Source organism: Orbicella faveolata, unplaced genomic scaffold, assembly GCF_042242905.1.
Source record: "Orbicella faveolata isolate gen_17 unplaced genomic scaffold, um_ofav_v1 contig_4, whole genome shotgun sequence".
Lineage (NCBI taxonomy): Eukaryota > Metazoa > Cnidaria > Anthozoa > Scleractinia > Merulinidae > Orbicella > Orbicella faveolata.
In genome coordinates this window covers 1,707,583-1,726,241 of record NW_028301569.1, presented here as the reverse complement: position 1 = coordinate 1,726,241, position 18,659 = coordinate 1,707,583, and the positions used below count along the sequence as shown (strand labels likewise).

At 36.5% G+C, this 18,659-nt stretch overlaps 1 protein-coding gene and 1 pseudogene across 1 annotated transcript in view; one reads left to right on the top strand and one right to left on the bottom strand.

Moving 5' to 3' along the window:
- Nucleotides 1-18,659, bottom strand: part of LOC110052202 (protein polybromo-1-like) — a 218,513-nt gene that overhangs the window by 106,129 nt on the left and 93,725 nt on the right. The window contains exon 15 of the mRNA XM_020758318.2: nucleotides 9,363-9,455. Within this exon, the coding sequence (XP_020613977.2) occupies nucleotides 9,363-9,455 (93 nt within the window). The remainder of the gene's footprint in view (nucleotides 1-9,362; nucleotides 9,456-18,659) is intronic.
- On the top strand, nucleotides 11,861-17,117 carry LOC149100888 (uncharacterized; annotated as a pseudogene).

Below are 18,659 nucleotides of genomic sequence, written 5' to 3'. Positions count from 1 at the left end.
TGAAATGCTTTGAAACCCTTTGGAAACCCTTTTGAAACGCTTTGAAACTCTTTGGAATGCGGAACATGTTGGAAACCCCTTTGAAATGTTCTGAATACTCTTTGAAAACCTGATTTGAAAGTGTCGGGGGAAAAATATTCTCCTAGTTTGCGTTCGCTGGCATATGCACTGCATGTTAATTTTTTAAAATTTTTTTTTGCAGAAATGTTATTTTGCCGCATGACTCGGTACTGATTTATTTATAGTTGTGGCAAGATCAAAAGATATAACGCATGCAAAACTTCTCCTAAGTTTAGTGGCGAAAATTGCGGACGTTTGCGAATGTAAACGCGAATAGGTTATTGTTCACATGCAAGATCAACAACACACATCATTTGCATATTTGCGTGAGGTGCGACCTTTTTTTTTTAATATTGTTACGGTCTCGCTTGACCACCAGAAAGAAACTACAAAACTCTTCTACAAACCCAACTTATTTATTTAACAATATGTAATATAATCTTAGCTACAAAGGAGCGATTTCTAAACAATACAATCTACTACTAAACTAAGTTAAGCCTACTGCTAAACTTGAGTCACCACTGACACAAACTCACAACAAATCGCGGTGTCTCCTTACGGTCCACTTGACCTTAAACAAAGTTCCTCAATAGCTTTCACAACTGCAATATCACTCTATGGCTTTTCCACTAACGTCTTTGCCGAGAACTAACTGGGCTGTAGCTTCTTCTCTCGGTCTCTGCCGAGAACAACTAACAAGACTTTATAACTTCTTCCCTCGGTCTCTGCCGAGAACTAACGAGACCTTATAACTTCTTCTCTCGGTCTCTGCCGAGAACTAACGAGACAATCTATACTACCTAGATGATTCTTTATATACATTTATCAAATATTCTACAACATTCTTGGAGCTTCTATTTATGTAACATTACATTATCATTACATCATTTGGTAGAATGTTCTAAAATGTTCCGTAGCGTGACAATAGAGGGTTCTAGCACAAACATTGCGTGACTAGACATTCTAGAAGTTTCCAGAAATAAATATTTACGTCTGCTCTTCATAACAATATTTTGTTTGCTACTGCGTAATTCTGCCTATGTTTTCTCTGAACTAATTCTCAAGCTTTCCGAAGAATTTGAAATTATGTTTTCCACTTAAACTGTTTGCTTGTTACAAAACTTTTGCTTTCTTGCAAGTAAATATGAAACGTGTCGGCTTTCGATCCTGCCAACGAACTATTTAGACTCTGTAATTTGCTAAAGGCATTGTTAGTTCGGTTTGAATGGTTTTCGTTCCTTCTTTTGAGTAATTTTTGCTGTCAGTGTAAAGTTATCATGAACAGGCTGACGATTTGCTAGTGATATATGTGAATGAGTGTTTTATTGCTCTGACTGGCAACCCACGTTGTGTTACAATCACAATGAGAAGATCACGATTTATGGAAATTATAATCACGTTCAAGGAGTCTCGTTACAGTGCATTTGAAAGGTTTAGGTCTCATTTGCACATTTAGCAAAGCAACACTGTTGTATAAATTCCCTTTTCAACTAGTCAAAAACAAAATAAACGGATAATTAATCCAGACGGCATTGCATGTTTACCACGTTGTCAAGTCCAACACGTGATGAAATTCATGTCACAGGGTTTAATGCTTGTTTTCGCTTTCTGTTGAAATAATCTCGCCTTGAATTGAAAAGAAAAGTTCAATACTCGTAGAAATTCTTTGTTCGCTGTTATTAGCTGTTTAACAATTGTTCCGTGTCAGTAATCCCGGTACTAGATATGCTCTGTGGCCGTTCGAACAATAACACTTCTTTGTAACTTCCATTCAATTCTTGCTTGCCATTTAAACGGACGCAAGGTTATCATAACGGATGCGAAAATGTCACGAACAGTATTAAATGCAAGTCGTTAAAACGGTAAGTTAACATAAAACGATTTTCAAGGAAGATTTAAACATCTAACAAGCAGTTTCGTCAGTTTAACAGACGAGTGTTTCAGTGAACATCAAAACAGCATAGTACAAAATTTAATATCTTGTTGCCATAAATTAATCACGACATGATGCGGTTGCGGTCAACGGCCGTGAATACTCGATGAAAGGTTTTTGCATGAGTGAACAGTTCATTGTGTCGACCTCAGTACGTTTTTTTAAAACAGAAAAGTTTTAAGCCTATGCTAACTGGGAAACAATTAATAACCAAAATTAATAAACTTAGCTGAAAGAATGCATTGCAGGTATAATCTAATACTCAAGACGCTCTATCGTACTACGTTAAATGTCTCACATGCAACGTTTCGTTAAGGGGTTTCAAAGCTTTCATAGGATAGGAAACCCGTTTGGATTGCCTTAGAAACAATAATAAACCCTTTGGTAACTCTTTTTGAAACCAGTTGCTAACAATTTTAAAAGTTCTTTGGAAACCCTTTGGAAACCTGGTTTCAAGGGGTTTCAAAGAGTTTCAAACCCTTTGGAAACGCTTTGGAAACTCATTAGAGACCCCTTGGAAATGTTTTGGAAACCCTTTGAAACTCTTTAGAAACCCTTTGGAAACTCTTTAGAAACCCCTTGGAAACCTGGTTTCGGGAGTTTGAAACCCTTTGGAAACCCTTTTGAAACCTGGTTTGACCCAAATTGCCATGTTTCATCAGACATGTTTTCGTATGGTGGGTCACGATTAATTTGTTGTTTTAACCGTATACTTGTAATCAATGAACATTCGTATTGTCTTTACCCTGACAAAATGATTATCGATTGTTTAATCACAACCACTCTTTCGTTGACAGAAAACATAAAACAGCACATTTCCAAAACTTCATAAAAAACTGAAAACTGCAAATGAATCGTACCCTGACTTCATTATCACTACTGTAAACTGTATATTTCAGTGCTCATATAATGCCCATTCAATTCACTTCAAGACTGGCAAAAGTACAACTGCGCTACCAATCCATAAATTTTATGTAGACCCTTCAGCTATCGCGTGTACGACTTGCTTGTATAGCTAAATTTGTATGTATGGACGATATGTTCTTATTACGAGTTTGCCCGTGAACGCAAATTTATCCGATACTGTTTAAACCAAAATCCATCCCTAAGTTGTCTTTTAAAAGCTTCAATTAAAAGCACTCCAATGAACCTGCAAACAGGAAAGGAAAGCAGCAAAGGAACTCCCAGAGTGCATTTCGCTTCCACAGGGGGATAAATCGTACGCGACACAAGTGCACGGACATAAGTGCGCCAACTATGCGAAATCACTATCCAAAGGAATGCATGCATGCCAGCATAAAAATAGAACTAGCACCGGCACTTACCGTAAGAAGTATTAAAACGACAAATTCTTAACTCTTGACAATTGAAACTCTAAAGTTCAGTTCAGACAACGAACGTTTCATGAGCCTAACAATTCGAATTTGGACCGATCCCTGGGAACGGCCAAAGAAAAAGTAATGAACGGATGCGCATTTGATGAAACTTCAAATTCGTTGATCAGGGTGAGCTGCTGTTTACATGTTCTACAAAGCTGTATTTCAATCCATCAAAATGTAAACAAATACAACAGAAGAAGAAGTTGATTCTCAGCCGTACTGACTAACAAACAAATCATCGACCTTACTACGTATACGGCTACCATTACACAAGAGATCTTGGGAAGCTTCTTAATGATGTGACTAATATTATAAGTTCTAAAGTGTAAGCCATATAAAGTCTATACGCTGTTGAAGTCTTCCTTGGAGTGAGTTTTCGTTCGCGAATAAATCAGTCAGTAGATTTTATCACTGACAGAGGGAAGATTTTGGTCACGTGCTAAGCAACCTGTGAATCAAGAGTGTCTCAAAATAACTTTACAGATTGAGACAGATATAAGGCCTTTGGCTTTTTGTTGGTTTATAATTATTTTCGTCAGTTTAGTAACAGTACATTTTTTATTGGTTGGTTCTGAATTAGATACTGGGTTCACTTTGTTTTGTTTTTCGGCGACATGGAGGAAATTTTACTGTTTACAATTATTATTATGATGTGTCCTGGAGTCCCAGACCAGTGGTGTGATAGCAGCGCAAAATGAGCTTATTTGAAATGGCTTTTTCTGTCTGGAACAAAGGTTAAAAAAACACATATTTACTGGGAAGTAGCTTCCAAGTGTAACCCAAATTTTGAAACAAGCAAGTTTCTCAGTAGGCGAAAACAAGCACAGGACTACATGCATGCATGACAAAACCATGACTTTTCACACATCAGTAATGTTTGAAGACTTTATGCAAATTCAAGGCATCACAACAACATGATTGTTATCAGTGCATGCTGTCTTAAAAGATTTCGTTCAACGGGATTCTCTTTGAAATAAGATGGATGCATACATGAAAGGCCAACTCATGAGGTTTCACTGTTCAGAAGGTCATTTATGTGCTTATCACAACCATAGTTATACCGGTAATGTTTTACCGCATTGCAAACAGGGTAGAATTTATGAAGTTTGCTTTCATGGGTGACTTTCAAGTTTCCTTGATTACCATTTGTTTGGAAACACAAAATATATTTTCTGCAAGAGCTTTTCGCCTGTAGTACTAACTGTGCGAAAAGTTCCTAAAGAAATTTACAACATCATTGTGCACATGCAGTCTTTGTGGTTCAGTGTGAGATTTGGACGAAAGTTGTCTTCGCTCACATATCCGCAAGAAGAAGACAACAATACTTCTGAATGATAATGAATTTTGCATTCAGAAGCAAAAAGCATTGGAACCCAGACTAACTACACCGTAGTTCGATTTTTCTACGTGGACTTTCTTCATGAGCTTCATAATATTTGGAGACGTTTTGTGATTGTTGCATAATCTGCCAGCAGACTGTTCTAGTGATCAAATGATCGTTTGATCATTGGCATTACTTTCACTAGAAATTTCCTCGCATATCTCTTTCAGACAATCCTGGAGTTGGGACAGTTGAGCTGGATCACATATTCCCCATCCCACCTAATCAATGTTGGAAAATGTCGCGTTTTTCTCAACAAAAAGGGAAAAACCACCTGATTATCAACATTGTAGGTGGGGGGGGAGGAGAAGTTGCTTCATGTCCCAACTTTTTTGTCAGTTCCCTTCCACAGAGATAGGCCGGAGCAACACATTGCAGATACTATTAAATTCATAACATCTTCTCACTTGGTTAAACTACCATTAAACAGAGCTCAAAAAAGGGCCATCCCATTGTTCCGGACAAGTAGATTTTCCTTCTGGGCACATAACTTTTCATTCTCACTTGCCCGATGGGCAAGAGATGAAGCAAGTCATATGCCAACTAAATCATGAAAAGAGCAATTTAAGACTTGCCCAGGGCAAGCAAAACTTGAGAGCTACTTGTCCCAAGGGCAAGCTGGAATTCAAGTTTTTCTCCAAGCCTTGATTTCAGTTACATACAAACTTTTAAGAGTCCCTGTCCATAAAAATGGAAAATAACTCGGCAAGGGTCGAAAATACGATTTCGCTCATATTTTCATGGTAGATAGGCTAGGGCATGACAAACATAGGCACGCAAGGCATGCAAGAGTTATTTTTTTTGTGAAGTCTTGGAGATAGGAGTATTCATGGAGCTGTTTACAGTAATGATTTGGTTAATTCGACAAGTTATTTTGGTTGCGGTGTACAGCAAGAAAGAAACTGGGAATTCATAATGTACATACGATGTTACATCGGTTATGGTAAGATAGCTAAATAGTGAGTCATAAGATGTTTGACTGAATAAACTACAGTAATCTGACATGTCTCCAGATTAATGTAGATATCATCCTATTTATTTCTTAGATTCGTTCTTTGATAAAACCCACACTGTGATTGGTGCGACACGTGCACATGCATAACTCCCTCACTCACCGATCACATAGCCCTTCCAACCCCCAAGAGGAATTTTTGCTCAAAAATACTCAAATTAAGAGACCTTTTCGCATTTTATATGAGTCGTAAGTTTACCCTTTTTACACAACACAACACAACAACACTACTTCACTGAAAATTTAAAGAAAGAGAAAAAAAACCTCTCTGACACATTGAAAGTCTAATTTAATTAAATTGCACTTTAACTTGGTGCAACGCAGTCTTCAAAGAACATTTGAGCAGTTTTGATACTTTTTACCTTTAAAAATATCGGACTGAAAAGAATGTCATAAAATGCCCATCTAATAAAAATAAACTGCTACTGCAGAGACATAAAAACCATCCAGAAATGAAAGCTTTTTGGGAACAATAGCCGATAACTTGTCAGCTCTAATTGAATTTACTCCCATATAAAAAACAAAAGTGTTAAGTTACCATTTGTAACTAAAGATAGCAAACATCTCATGGGAACAAGTGGTGACAATTCGTCAGCTTTCATTGAATATACTCCCTTGTGAAAAACAAGAGTGTCTAATTACCCTTTGTAACTAAAAAATAAAAATATGTCGTTATATTTGCATGCAACAAGAACAAAACAATCGTCACCTGCACTTACTATTGTAAACGTTAGAACTGTTTCAAATCTAAGTAGTCTCGTCTCCTCTAAAACATGTCTTAAGAACTAGAAGCGAGGATTCGTGACCTCTAATTGAATTTACTCCTTGTGAAAAACAAAAGTATCAAGTTACCTTTGTAGCTAAAAATAAAAATATCTCGTTGCATTTTCAAAGTACAAACTCACAAACTGTTTCAAACCTCAAGGCTCATCTCATTCGTAACTAAAATCCTTAGCCTAACCCCCAGAAAATGTTGAAGTAAGTCCAATATATGAATACTACCTCCTCTTTTATGAAGAATAAATATGGCCATTCTAAATTGTGTTGGGATCAAATCTTCTCACATACCATTTACCTTTGCAACAAGAAATTTGATTGGCTGTTTATAGTAGATCCAATCTGATTGGTGTGACATACATACATCTCTCACTCACTCACTCATCCATTGACCCATCCATAACATACCCGACACGCCAACTAAGAGGTATTTTTTTTTACCAAAAAAATAACTCAAAAACAAGTGTTAAGTTAACATTTGTAACTAAAAAATAGCAATATCTTGTTTTGTTTGTTCAAACATTTCATGGGAACAAGTGGTGACGATTCGTCAGCTCTAACTGAATTTACTCCCTTGTGAAAAACAAAAGTGTCAAGTTACCAATTGTAACTAAAAATAGCAAACATCTCATGGGAGCAAGTGGTGAGAATTTGTCAGCTCTAATTAAATTTACTCCTTGTGAAAAACAAAAGTATCGAGTTACCCTTTGTAACTAAAAATAAAAATATCTTGTGCATTTGCATACTACTAACTCATGAACTGCTTCAAAACTCGAGACTCATCTCGTTCATAATTAGCCACCATTACACCGAACATTATGCACTCTAAAACAACCCAATGTATGTACATAACTGTCACACTCTGCTCCAAACCGGACTAAAAATCACAAACCTGCAACATACACGTCAGTCTTTATTTTTCAGTTACCAAAGTCCTTGTGTTTAATACAATAAAATGCCCAAGACTTCATATACCTCACTAAAGTTATCATGAACGAAAACAATTTCCTTTTTCTCCTACTGCGATTTGTGCTGGCTATTAATGTAAAAAAAGCGATAGCCCTGATAACATTGAAGAGAAAAGATTTAGTTTCAATTCAAACGTATCTTCTCATTCCAGTGGTAAAACAAGAACCACTACAATTGTAAAATCGTCACAGAATAATATCTTTTTGTTCTGTTGACCAAATTAATTGTAGTCTCTTTGCTTTTCACAGTGAAACTTGTCAATGGATGCTGACATTGACTACACACCCGGAACACTTACTACGAACTCTGCCGCAATATTTAGGTTTCAATACGACATGCAAACGATCTGAACCTGGTCGCAACCTCATCAAATTCCCAATTGTTCTTATCATTCAAATCTTAAACCCAGTAGCAGAGCAGCTAAGACTCATTTAATTGAAAACTTTATCTAATGGGAAAAGCTCACCCTTCTTTGAATGCTCGTAGTTATATGCCAAACACTATGTTTCTTTGACTGATTATCCAATTGCAAATGTTTATCAAACCCGCCCACAAAATCCTCACCTCAGAAGATGTCAAAATAAGCCCAATACACGAATAATTCCTCCTCTGTTATAGAAGAATAAATATGGCCGTTCTGAACTGTATCAGGATCAAATCTCCTCAAATACTATTTACCTTCACAACAAGAAATTTGATTGGCTGTTTATAGTAGATCCAATCTGATTGGTGTGACAAACATACATCTCTCACTCACTCACTCACTCACCCATTGACCCATAACATACCCGACGCGCCGACTAAGAGGTATTTTTTTTTACAAAAAAGTAACTCAAAAACTACTGGATAGTTTTTTTGGCAAAATATCCTTTTATTTCAAAGAAATAGGCAAATTACCAAATTCTGTTAAAATCATCATTTGACGCACCATTTTATTAAACAAGTTTGAGAGCCTCGCATGCAAAACCACATCATTCTTCCGTCTTTAAAACACTCAAATATTTTTTTTGTGCAATGTTTAAATGAGTACTGGGTTGATTTTAGGGAATGTTGCGTTGTCTTTTTGGGTGCAAAATAATTAAATTTCGAAGACATGTATTTCATTCACTTAAGGTCATTCCCCAGTATTGCACTGCGTATCCCTACTGTGCATAATTTCACGCGTGATTAGCGTCTAACCCGTGAATTGAAATTTGATGATGGATGGTCAAATATTTGCATTTTTAACATACTTTAAAAAGCTCTTGCGTCGCTCACAATCATTTGCCCAAAGAAATTTTTACAGGAATCTGTAGACAATCCTTCTGCGATTCAACCACCAGAAGCTTAGTCCATTTGAAGGTTTTGCACATGGTGAAAATTAATTATATTCACGAAGTACTTTTAAGTGAATGAAATATATGTCTTTGAAATTTAATTATTTGCACCCAAAAAGACAACGCAACATTCCCTAAAATCAACCCAGTACACATTTAAACATTGCACAAAATTATTTGAGTGTTTTAAAGACAGAATAATGATGTGGTTTTGCATGTGAGGCTCTCAAACTTGCTTAATAAAATGGTGCGTCAAAATGACGATTTTAACAGAATTTGGTAATTGCCTATTTCTTTGAAATAAAAGGATATTTTGCCAAAAAAAGCTATCCAGTAGTTTTTGTCATGCCTTAGCCTATCTACCATAAGAATATGAGCAAAATCAAATTTTCAACCCTTGCTGTGAAATTAAGAATTTGTCTGATTTTTACAGGCAGGCACTCTTAACAACCAATCAATAAGCAGAGCTGGATTTCAAACCTGTGACTGAAAGCAATAACTCTACGTCTAATTTCTTACGTTTTGGTAAAAATACCTTATATTCCTGAATGGTGATTCCCTTTTCTTCCATATACTTCACTATTTCAAATTTCTTTTTTTTCATGTGTTCTTGCATTCTTTGAGCATCCTGTGAAAAAAAAAACAGAACTGTTGTACACCAAATACTGTACAAAAAGTTTGAAAACTACAGTGAACTTCTAGAAGAACAAGTGACTTTGTGGCAATGTTATGATACAATTACAGTTAGACCTCCTATATCTGAGTGTAGGGATTAAGTGGATTGCTAATTCAAAATACAGTATGATGTTGACCATTTCTTTAAAAAAAAAAGTAATGTTCAAGGTCTTGTACCCACTAAAATGGTCGGTTGGAGTTTGCTCTAGTTTGATTATAAATGCATGGGGCCTGTAATCACGAGCTTGAGAATATAAAATTTTGTGAACATTTTGTAGAGGAAAATAGTAATCCTTCTCCTTGTGGATTGTTAAATTGAAAAAGTATTTCTGCATGTTTTTAAGAATGGTCAAGAAGTACTAGAAGTACTTCATTGCAAGAATATTGTGTTTCTCTTTGCCTGCATCACTTTGTTTTTGAAAATTGCTGCCTGCTTATACAACTTAACCCTGTGTTAAGGATGGTGTCTACCAAATACAAAGGTTTTTGTACTAGATTAGGACCATGCGGAAAAAGTAGATCTTTGCAAAACTGAGTGGTTTCAAACGTTGTGCTACTGTCATGCTTAAATTCACATTTAATTCTTAATTCTCTTTTAGTTTGGCACAGTAGTAGCACAACGTTTAGAATAGGCCTCATGGCCTGCAACTTCTTTTCTAACAGCACCTTGTCTTGCCAGTTCACCAGTGAAAACCATACAGATCCCTGTGTTTGGGATGAAATTTCCTAGGTATCAGATTGGTGAGCTTGCATCAGTTTCATGATACAAGAAACCACTGTTGCTTCTAAGCACCTGCACAGACTACAGTAACAATTTTCTTTCACTATCGTCACATTGACCATTTGTCAGAATAATACAAATATTTTAGGAGTTCTCTCACATCACGATCACAGTTTTTTTAAAATCAGCCATGTGAACTGTGTTTGGATTTTCAGGTCTCTGACCGCAAGTTCCCCCAGCAAGAGATGCAAAACTGCAAAAGATCATCCTAACACATGAAGCTTTAATCACCGAAATTTAGAAATCTCATGCCTTGAAACACTCATTCTCTATATGACGCCTTACATGCACCAGTGACTGAGTATCATAAAAATTTATATTGAAAGGAATGGTTGTGCACTTATTTAAATTAAGCAAGAGAAGTGTTTTGGTGGCAATGTAAAATGGAGCTTCTGTAAAACCAAAAAATATACCCTGTTGTGATCAATAATCCCACTTGGCTGTTTTAATTGCTTGCAAATTTAGCTACAGTTTTTAAGTTGCGAGGCTTTGTTTACAAGTTGAATGGCTATTTTTGTGACAATCTGTACCAGTATTTTAGTACACCCAACTCAAGAGAGTCGTGGAAATCAAGCCTATGTAGGAAGTGAATAACTTTTTTAATATGGGCTTCAATGATAAACCAACGATTTACGACTTTCTAAAAAGACTTTAACATGAGTGGGGCTGCCAGTGTCATTATTGACAACTTGAAAAATGGTTGTCAGTTTAACCATTGATCGATTTTCCTTTTTTTAAGCGATGACATATTGTGTGACATCATCACTTTAAGCCAGCGTGCTGCATTCCTTTGGATAGCGATTTCTCCTTATTTTGTCACGCTTATGTCCATCACGATTATGTCACGAACGATTTATCCCTCTGTGGAAGCAAAATGCTCTCTTGGAGTTAGTAAATGAGACAGTTCAACATCTTTGGTTTAGGTTCAGCAGAGTGCTTTTAATTCTAACTTTTAAATGAAGATTTAGGGGTGGATTTTGGTTTATACAATATCGGATAAATTTGTATTCACAGGCAAACTCATAATAAGAACATATCCTCCGTACATACAAGTTTAGATAGACAAGTAAGTTGCACAGGCGATAGGTGAAGGTTTTGTGGCTTTCCTTTGCTGTTTGTAGGATCAGCAGAGTGCTTTTAATCGATATGACAAGTATACAGTTAAAACAACAAATTAATTTCCAGTGAGGTAATTAGTGTTGCCAAATATTTTTAAAGATAATAAGGTGTCGATTTCAGAGAGAGTAACTTTTCCTTTGCAGCTTTTCTTTGCTATTTGTAGGATCAGTGGAGTACTTTTAATTTCAGCTTTTAAAAGAAGATTTGGGGGTTGATTTTGGTTTAAACAGTGTCGGATAAATTTGTGCTCACTGGCAAACTCATAATAAGAACATATTGTCCATACGTACAAATTTAGATAGACAAGCAAGTCGCATGCATGATAGCTGAAGGGTCTACATAAAATTTACGGATTGGTAGTGCAGTTGTCCTTTTGCCAGTCTTGAAGTGAATTGAATGAGCATTGTCTGAAGATCTTACTAATAAGATCTTACTAATAACTTTTCGATTTTAAAGAAATGTACAACCAAGTTTGACTGTCTTATTTTTGAAATGTTTTTTATTCACGAACTGAGACCAAGTCTCAGTGTACAATCTGACTCTATTCGTGCAAAAGTTTTTAAACAATCTTTTTTTTTTCTTTATTAATTAGTTTTACATGTTTTTTTATTGTTTTAAGCACTACTTTGTAAATTTTTCTACATACTTTTTACATATTTTTACTTCATTAATAATTTTCACACATTCTTACCTCTTTGTAGCTATATATATCTATGCAAATTTTACTTCTTACATCTTGCTTGATAATGACCAAAGAGCGGTCGAAACGTTGCAAACTTTTACTGTTTATTTTTATTGTCAAATGTTTTAAAAAACCCTTACTGATAAGGATTTTAAAACGGGATAATCAGCTCCACTTGTTCCAAAGACTAGAACAGTGCAGCAAAAAGCAGATTAACTGCCATGGTTCCATCGAATTCCTTCATCTTTGCCAAGAATTTGATGTTACACCAACTTTCGCAAGAGTTGACCAAGACAAACATCATAAATGGAAACATTCTTCTGAAAGCTTTGCTAAGAATGTGCTGGCTGAAGAGCTTCGCCAGAAGAAACGCCTCAACGAATCTCTCAGTGTGGAGATTGATCCAATCTGCGATTAGATACAACAAACTTGCGGCTTCCTTCGTTATGTTTTTATTCTAACGACGATAACAGAACTTCGCAAGAAGTACCATCAAGAAGTTTTGGACACCCACACCAGGAAAATCTCACGCTTGTTATCTAAAGAGAAAGACGTCGATGAACACATTACTAACATCTCTTCTTACAAGCTCTCCTTTTTTCAAAAGCTTGTGCTTTGTCGTGGCTTGAAGTTTGCCATTCCTAAACGTGTATCCCCGATTGATGTCAAAGCTAGCTTTGAGAAAGCTTATTGGAAACTTGAGCCAAACCTATCGGAAGATCTTCGTGACCTTACAGCGTCTACTTTACGTTCTTTGGCGTTAAATTATATTCATCATAAAGGCCCTAAACCTCCAAAGACTCTCTTAAAAGCTATTCATCAATTGAAGAAGCGTGATGACATTGTCATAAATAAACCTGATAAAGGATCTGGTGTTGTTATGGACAAGGACGAATACTTGCGCTTACTAGCTGAAGCATCCATAAACAATCTCACCAAATTTAGATCGGTTGACCCGATGAGACCAAAAAGCAGAGGAAGACCACCCAAGCACTATCACCCTCTCCTACAAAAGGAGAAGGACTTAGATTCACTTGTTCATCGAATACTCCCTACTGAGATTGCAGACTCTGTCCGTCCGTCTGGCTCAAGGTTAGCTCACCTTTACGGTTTACCCAAAACACGCAAGGAAAAGCTAGCTATGCGACCTATCTTGTCAGCTACACAGACTTACAATTATGCGCTGGCGAAATGGTTAGATGACAAGCTTAAACCGCTTGCTATTAATCATTACACGATAACCGACACCTTCGAATTTGTGAACGAAGTCCATTCATTAACACTCAAAGACGGTGACGTTTTGGTTTCCTACGATGTTTCCTCATTGTTCACCAATGTACCCCTTGAAGAAACAATACACATCCTTGCTGACAAAGCATTTGCTAATGACTGGTTTAATCAAACGCACCACTTTTTTTTTTTTTTTTTAAATGAAGCACTTTATTAATACACCTAAAACACACGTACATTACACTTACATGCACTGTTGAAGTTTTACAATGTTCAATAACTTTTCTCATACGTGACAGCTAAGTAACTACACAGAACAAGAAAAAAAATATACAAATACAAAAAAAAAAGGGGGGGGTCTATGCATTAGCTTTTAAGTATTACAATTTTTTAACACTACATTATTGATATTAATTGAGAGCATTTTTGGATTTACTACGTTAACCGTGTATTGTAATAACTCTGTTAATTAATCAACTTAATACCCCATAAGTGGTGTTTTTTAGATAAGTGATTTTATGTTTAAGCACATTTTTCTAGTTTCCATTGAACAATCAGTTTATTTACAAGTTCATCTAGAGACAATTCTTTCTGAAGATCAAACGCACCACCTTAATCTCAGCAAACAGGACCTAATCCATCTCCTAGAAGGGGCAACAAAAGATCAACTTTTCCTGTTTAACGGTCAACTTTATGAACAGACCGACGGTGTCGATATGGGCTCCCCGCTTGGACCCCTGCTCGCCAATATCTTTTTGTGTAGCATTGAGGAAACCCTGGATCGTGAAGGAAAGATGCCCAGCTACTACAAAAGGTATGTTGACGACACACTGACCATCATGCCTAACCAAGCATCAGCCAACAACTTTCTGGAGACTCTGAACGATTGCCACTCCTCTATTAAGTTCACAATGGAGATAGAAAATGACCACATGCTTCCTTTCCTTGGAACGCAATTGCTAAACAAATCCAACCACGTTGAGACAAAGGTTTATGTGAAGCCCACAAACTCTGGTCTCTTGTTACACTACAAGAGTCATGGTGACGATCGTTATAAACGCGGCCTACTAAAAACTATGCTGGATTGTGCGTTTCGACTTTCTTCTAGCTGGACCTACTTCTCCGAAGAATGCGATCATCTCAAGTTGTTGTTCTCCCGTCTTGAATACCCAGATGACTTAATTAATTCAACCATAACACGCTTCATTGCCATCAAAATTTCTGAGCAACCTGTTCCTTCACCGACTGACAACAACAGTCCAGAGCCCGTTCAGATTGTCCTACCATTCGAAGACTAAGCTTCAGCTGATTTTCTTTGCATGCAACTTAAGTTAAGTAAACCGGAACTTAGAAGCCTTTTCACTGTAGCCACCGCCCAGACCCATTTCTTATTTAACGGTTCTTTCTATGACCAAATTGACGGTGTGGCCATGGGGTCTCCCCTTGCTCCCGTATTAGCCAATCTTTTTATGGGACATCATGAAAAACTATGGTTGGAAAATTTTCAATGCTCTAAAATTTTATTTTATCGTAGGTATGTTGACGACACTTTTTGTTTATTTCACTCGGAGCACGATGCTGTTATATTTTTTGACTACATTAACTCTAGGCACCCCAACATAAGGTTTACTATGGAAAAAGAACTTAATCGCAAATTACCCTTTCTAGATGTCCTTATTGATAATAGTGACACTAATTCCTTCCTAACTAGGGTTTACCGTAAGAAAACCTTTACTGGGTTATTAACTAATTATTTTAGCTTCACCTCGTACTCATACAAAGTAGGTCTCATTAGGACTCTTGTTGACAGGGCCTACAAGATCAACAACACTTGGTTGGGGTTACACGAGGATATAACCAAGCTTACTGAAATTCTCAAAAAGAACCTTTTCCCTGCCCATTTAATTGAAAAAGTGGTTAACCGTTACATCACTGGGGCCCATAGCAATCATTGTCCCCGGGGCTACCCCCTTACCACCTCGCCCACGTTTTACTTTAAGCTGCCGTACATAGGCCATTTTTCTGTCATCACTCAGAAGAAGATTCGACACTTAATCAAGCGCTATTGTAATGATTTAGACATCAAATTAGTTTTTTCTTCCTTTAAGATAGGTAACCTTTTTGGTGTGAAAGACCCTATCCCCGGCGGACTTCGTTCACGTGTAGTTTATAAGTTTACATGTGCGGGCTGTAATGCCTGTTATGTTGGCGAAACCTCCCGACATTTTTCCACACGCGTACGTGAGCACTTAGCCGTTGATAAGGCCTCTCACATCTTCAAACATCTTCAGAATTCTGAACGTTGTCGTTCATTGTGTTCTATAGACTGCTTTCATATTTTAGATCACGCCACTACCAGCTTTCAGCTCAAGATAAAGGAGGCTATCCATATTCAAAAAGAACTACCTTGCCTCAATCAGCAATTACACCATGTAAATCTAAAATTATCCTTTTAATTTACACCTTTTCACGTTCTGTTGTTACTATTTGTCTTAATTAGCATTTTTGCCTACTTATTATTCAACTTGCTTTGTAATCATTCATTCAACTGAAGATGACAGAAGTTCTGTCGAAACATGGTTTTTTAAACTTAAAAAAGTGGTCGTTTTCCTTAAAATCTTAACTGAAAGATCTTAGCACAAAAACAAACACCACCATCCAACCTGTTTTCATCAGCCACAAGATTGAGCGAGACCTGAAATCACGTGAAGTCAAGCTGCCAGTCGTTAACCAACAGTCCCTTGTGTACCATTTTAAATGTGACCTGTGCGATGCAGGTTATGTTGGTTTTACGCGCCGGCACTTGCACCAACGCGTAGACGAGCACAAAAAACCCATCATCATCAATTGGACAAACATTCTTTGGCCCCGAAAGATCTTACTAATAACTTTTCGATTTTAAAGAAATGTACAACCAAGTTTGACTGTCTTATTTTTGAAATGTTTTTTATTCACGAACTGAGACCAAGTCTCAATGTACAATCTGACTCTATTCGTGTGAAAGTTTTAAATAATCTTTTTTTTCCTTTATTAATTAGTTTTACATGTTTTTATTGTTTTAAGCACTACTTTGTAAATTCTTCTACATAATTTTTACATATTTTTACTTCATTAATAATTTTCACACATTCTTACCTCTTTGTAGCTATATATATCTATGCAAATTTTACTTCTTACATCTTGCTTGATAATGACCGAAGAGCGGTCAAAACGTGGCAAACTTTTGCTGTTTATTTTTATTGTCAAATATTGTCTGAATTGAATGAGCACTGTGAGAGCACTGTTTGAGAATTGTATAAGCATTGTATGAGCATTGTATGAGCACTGAAATATATGGTTTACAGTAGTGATAATAAAGTCAGGGTATGATTCATTTGCAGTTTTCAGTTTTTTATGAAGTTTTGGAAATGTGCTGTTATATTTTCTGTCAACAAAAGAGCGGTTGTGATTGAACAATCGATAATCGCTTTGTCAGGGTAAAGACAACACGAATGTTCGTTGACGAAAAGTATACGGTTAAAACAACAAATTAATTTTCAGTGAGGTAATTAGCGTTTCCAAATATCTTTAAAGTTCATAAGGGGGTCGATTTTGGAGAGAGAAACTGGTACTTTACAGCTTTCCTTTGCTGTTTGTAGGATCAGCAGAGTGCTTAAATTTCAGCTTTTAAACAAAGATTTGGGGGTGGATTTTGGTTTATACAGTTTTGGATAAATTTGCGCTCACGGCCAAACTCATAATAACATAATTATCTTCAACACATACAATTTTAGATAGACAAGTGGGTCGCACACGTGATATGACAAGTACATGGTAAAAACAACAAATTAATTTCTAGTGAGGTAATTAGCTTTGCCAAATATCTTTAAAGATTATAAGGTGTCAGTTTCAGAGAGAGTAACTTTTCCTTTGCAGCTTTCCGTTGCTGTTTGTAGGATCAGCAGAGTGCTTTTTATTTCAGCTTTTAAACTAAGATTTGGGGGTGGATTTTGGTTTATACAGTGTCAGATGTATGAGCATTGTAGTAGCCCTGCCCTATAAGTAAACCCCTAAAATTTTCATTTTAATCATAAAATGCGTAACTTACAATTAATAATCGTACCTTACAGCAAATCTACTTATTAATTGTAGATGCCGATCTTCTGTCGAAAGGATGACTCAAACCAAATTTCACTCGACCAACCACCATTACAAAAAAAATTTCAAACTCAAGAACTACATCTCATGGGGCTTGAACTGAAATACCTGTAACTCAGCCAAAGTTTTGACATGACAACTTTACTAAAATTACCCAACTAATTTGAAAGTGGCTAATTTAATGTTCATGATGTACCCAATTGCAAAGTAAAAGAAAACTGGTAAATGAACAAACAACTGAGGGTGTTTACGAACGATATTTTCTTGGTCTTAGGGTCTTAGACTCTTCGCCGAAAAGCCTGAAAAGCAACTCAAGCTCAAAATATTAACTCAGCCGTGCTTGAACAAACAACAGCAGAAAGTGATTTCAAAGCGCCCAATTTAATGTTCAAAATGTACCCAAAGTAAAAGAAAGCAGGCAAATGAACAAACAAACGGGAAAATATCTCTTCCCGAAACACAAATGCTAGCTATTTTATTTAAGAGCGATATTTTTTAACGTGCAATTGATCTTTTCATCAATGCGAAAGTATTCTTGATAACCTTGAGGCGCAAATGTGAAATGGAGGAACAAAAACACAGCCAATGTTTTCCGAAAATCAGTCCTTAAAAGATGGAGCTTAAATTTGCTAATACGATTATTTAGAAACGGTTTTAGAAACGGCAAGTTATTTGACTATAAAAACTCCGTGAGCAGCACTCGAAATATCCACAAAGTACAAATGGCTTTGGAAATTTGAGAGCTTTTTCAAAAAGTTCCTTTATTTTGAAAGTTGACGAACAAAGAAAAACTCTACACTAAATTGCTTTCCCAAGGGCAAATTCACAAGAGCCACCCAGTGTTTACAAGCGTTATCTTTCTTGCAATCTTTAGCGATATCAATGCGGCCGATGCTAAAGTGATGCACAAGGCTTCAAATAAGCTCTATTTTCTTCCCTTAATTCTGGTGAAATGCGTGGACGAAAAAAAGTGGATTGTTTTCGAAAAGCAAATTCATTCATAGCTTCCTGCACGTGAAAGAAGTTTGAATGTTAAGCTTAACACGGCACATGTTTTGACCATCGATCAACTCTACAGGAAACAAACTACGCGTAAAACGGCACTCGATAAACCCACAGAATTAATTGTGTTTTCACGCGGTAGATTTGTACGTAGTTCATCTCCCAAAACAAACTAGGCTTCAACAAGAGGGCTAGCATTTATCTAA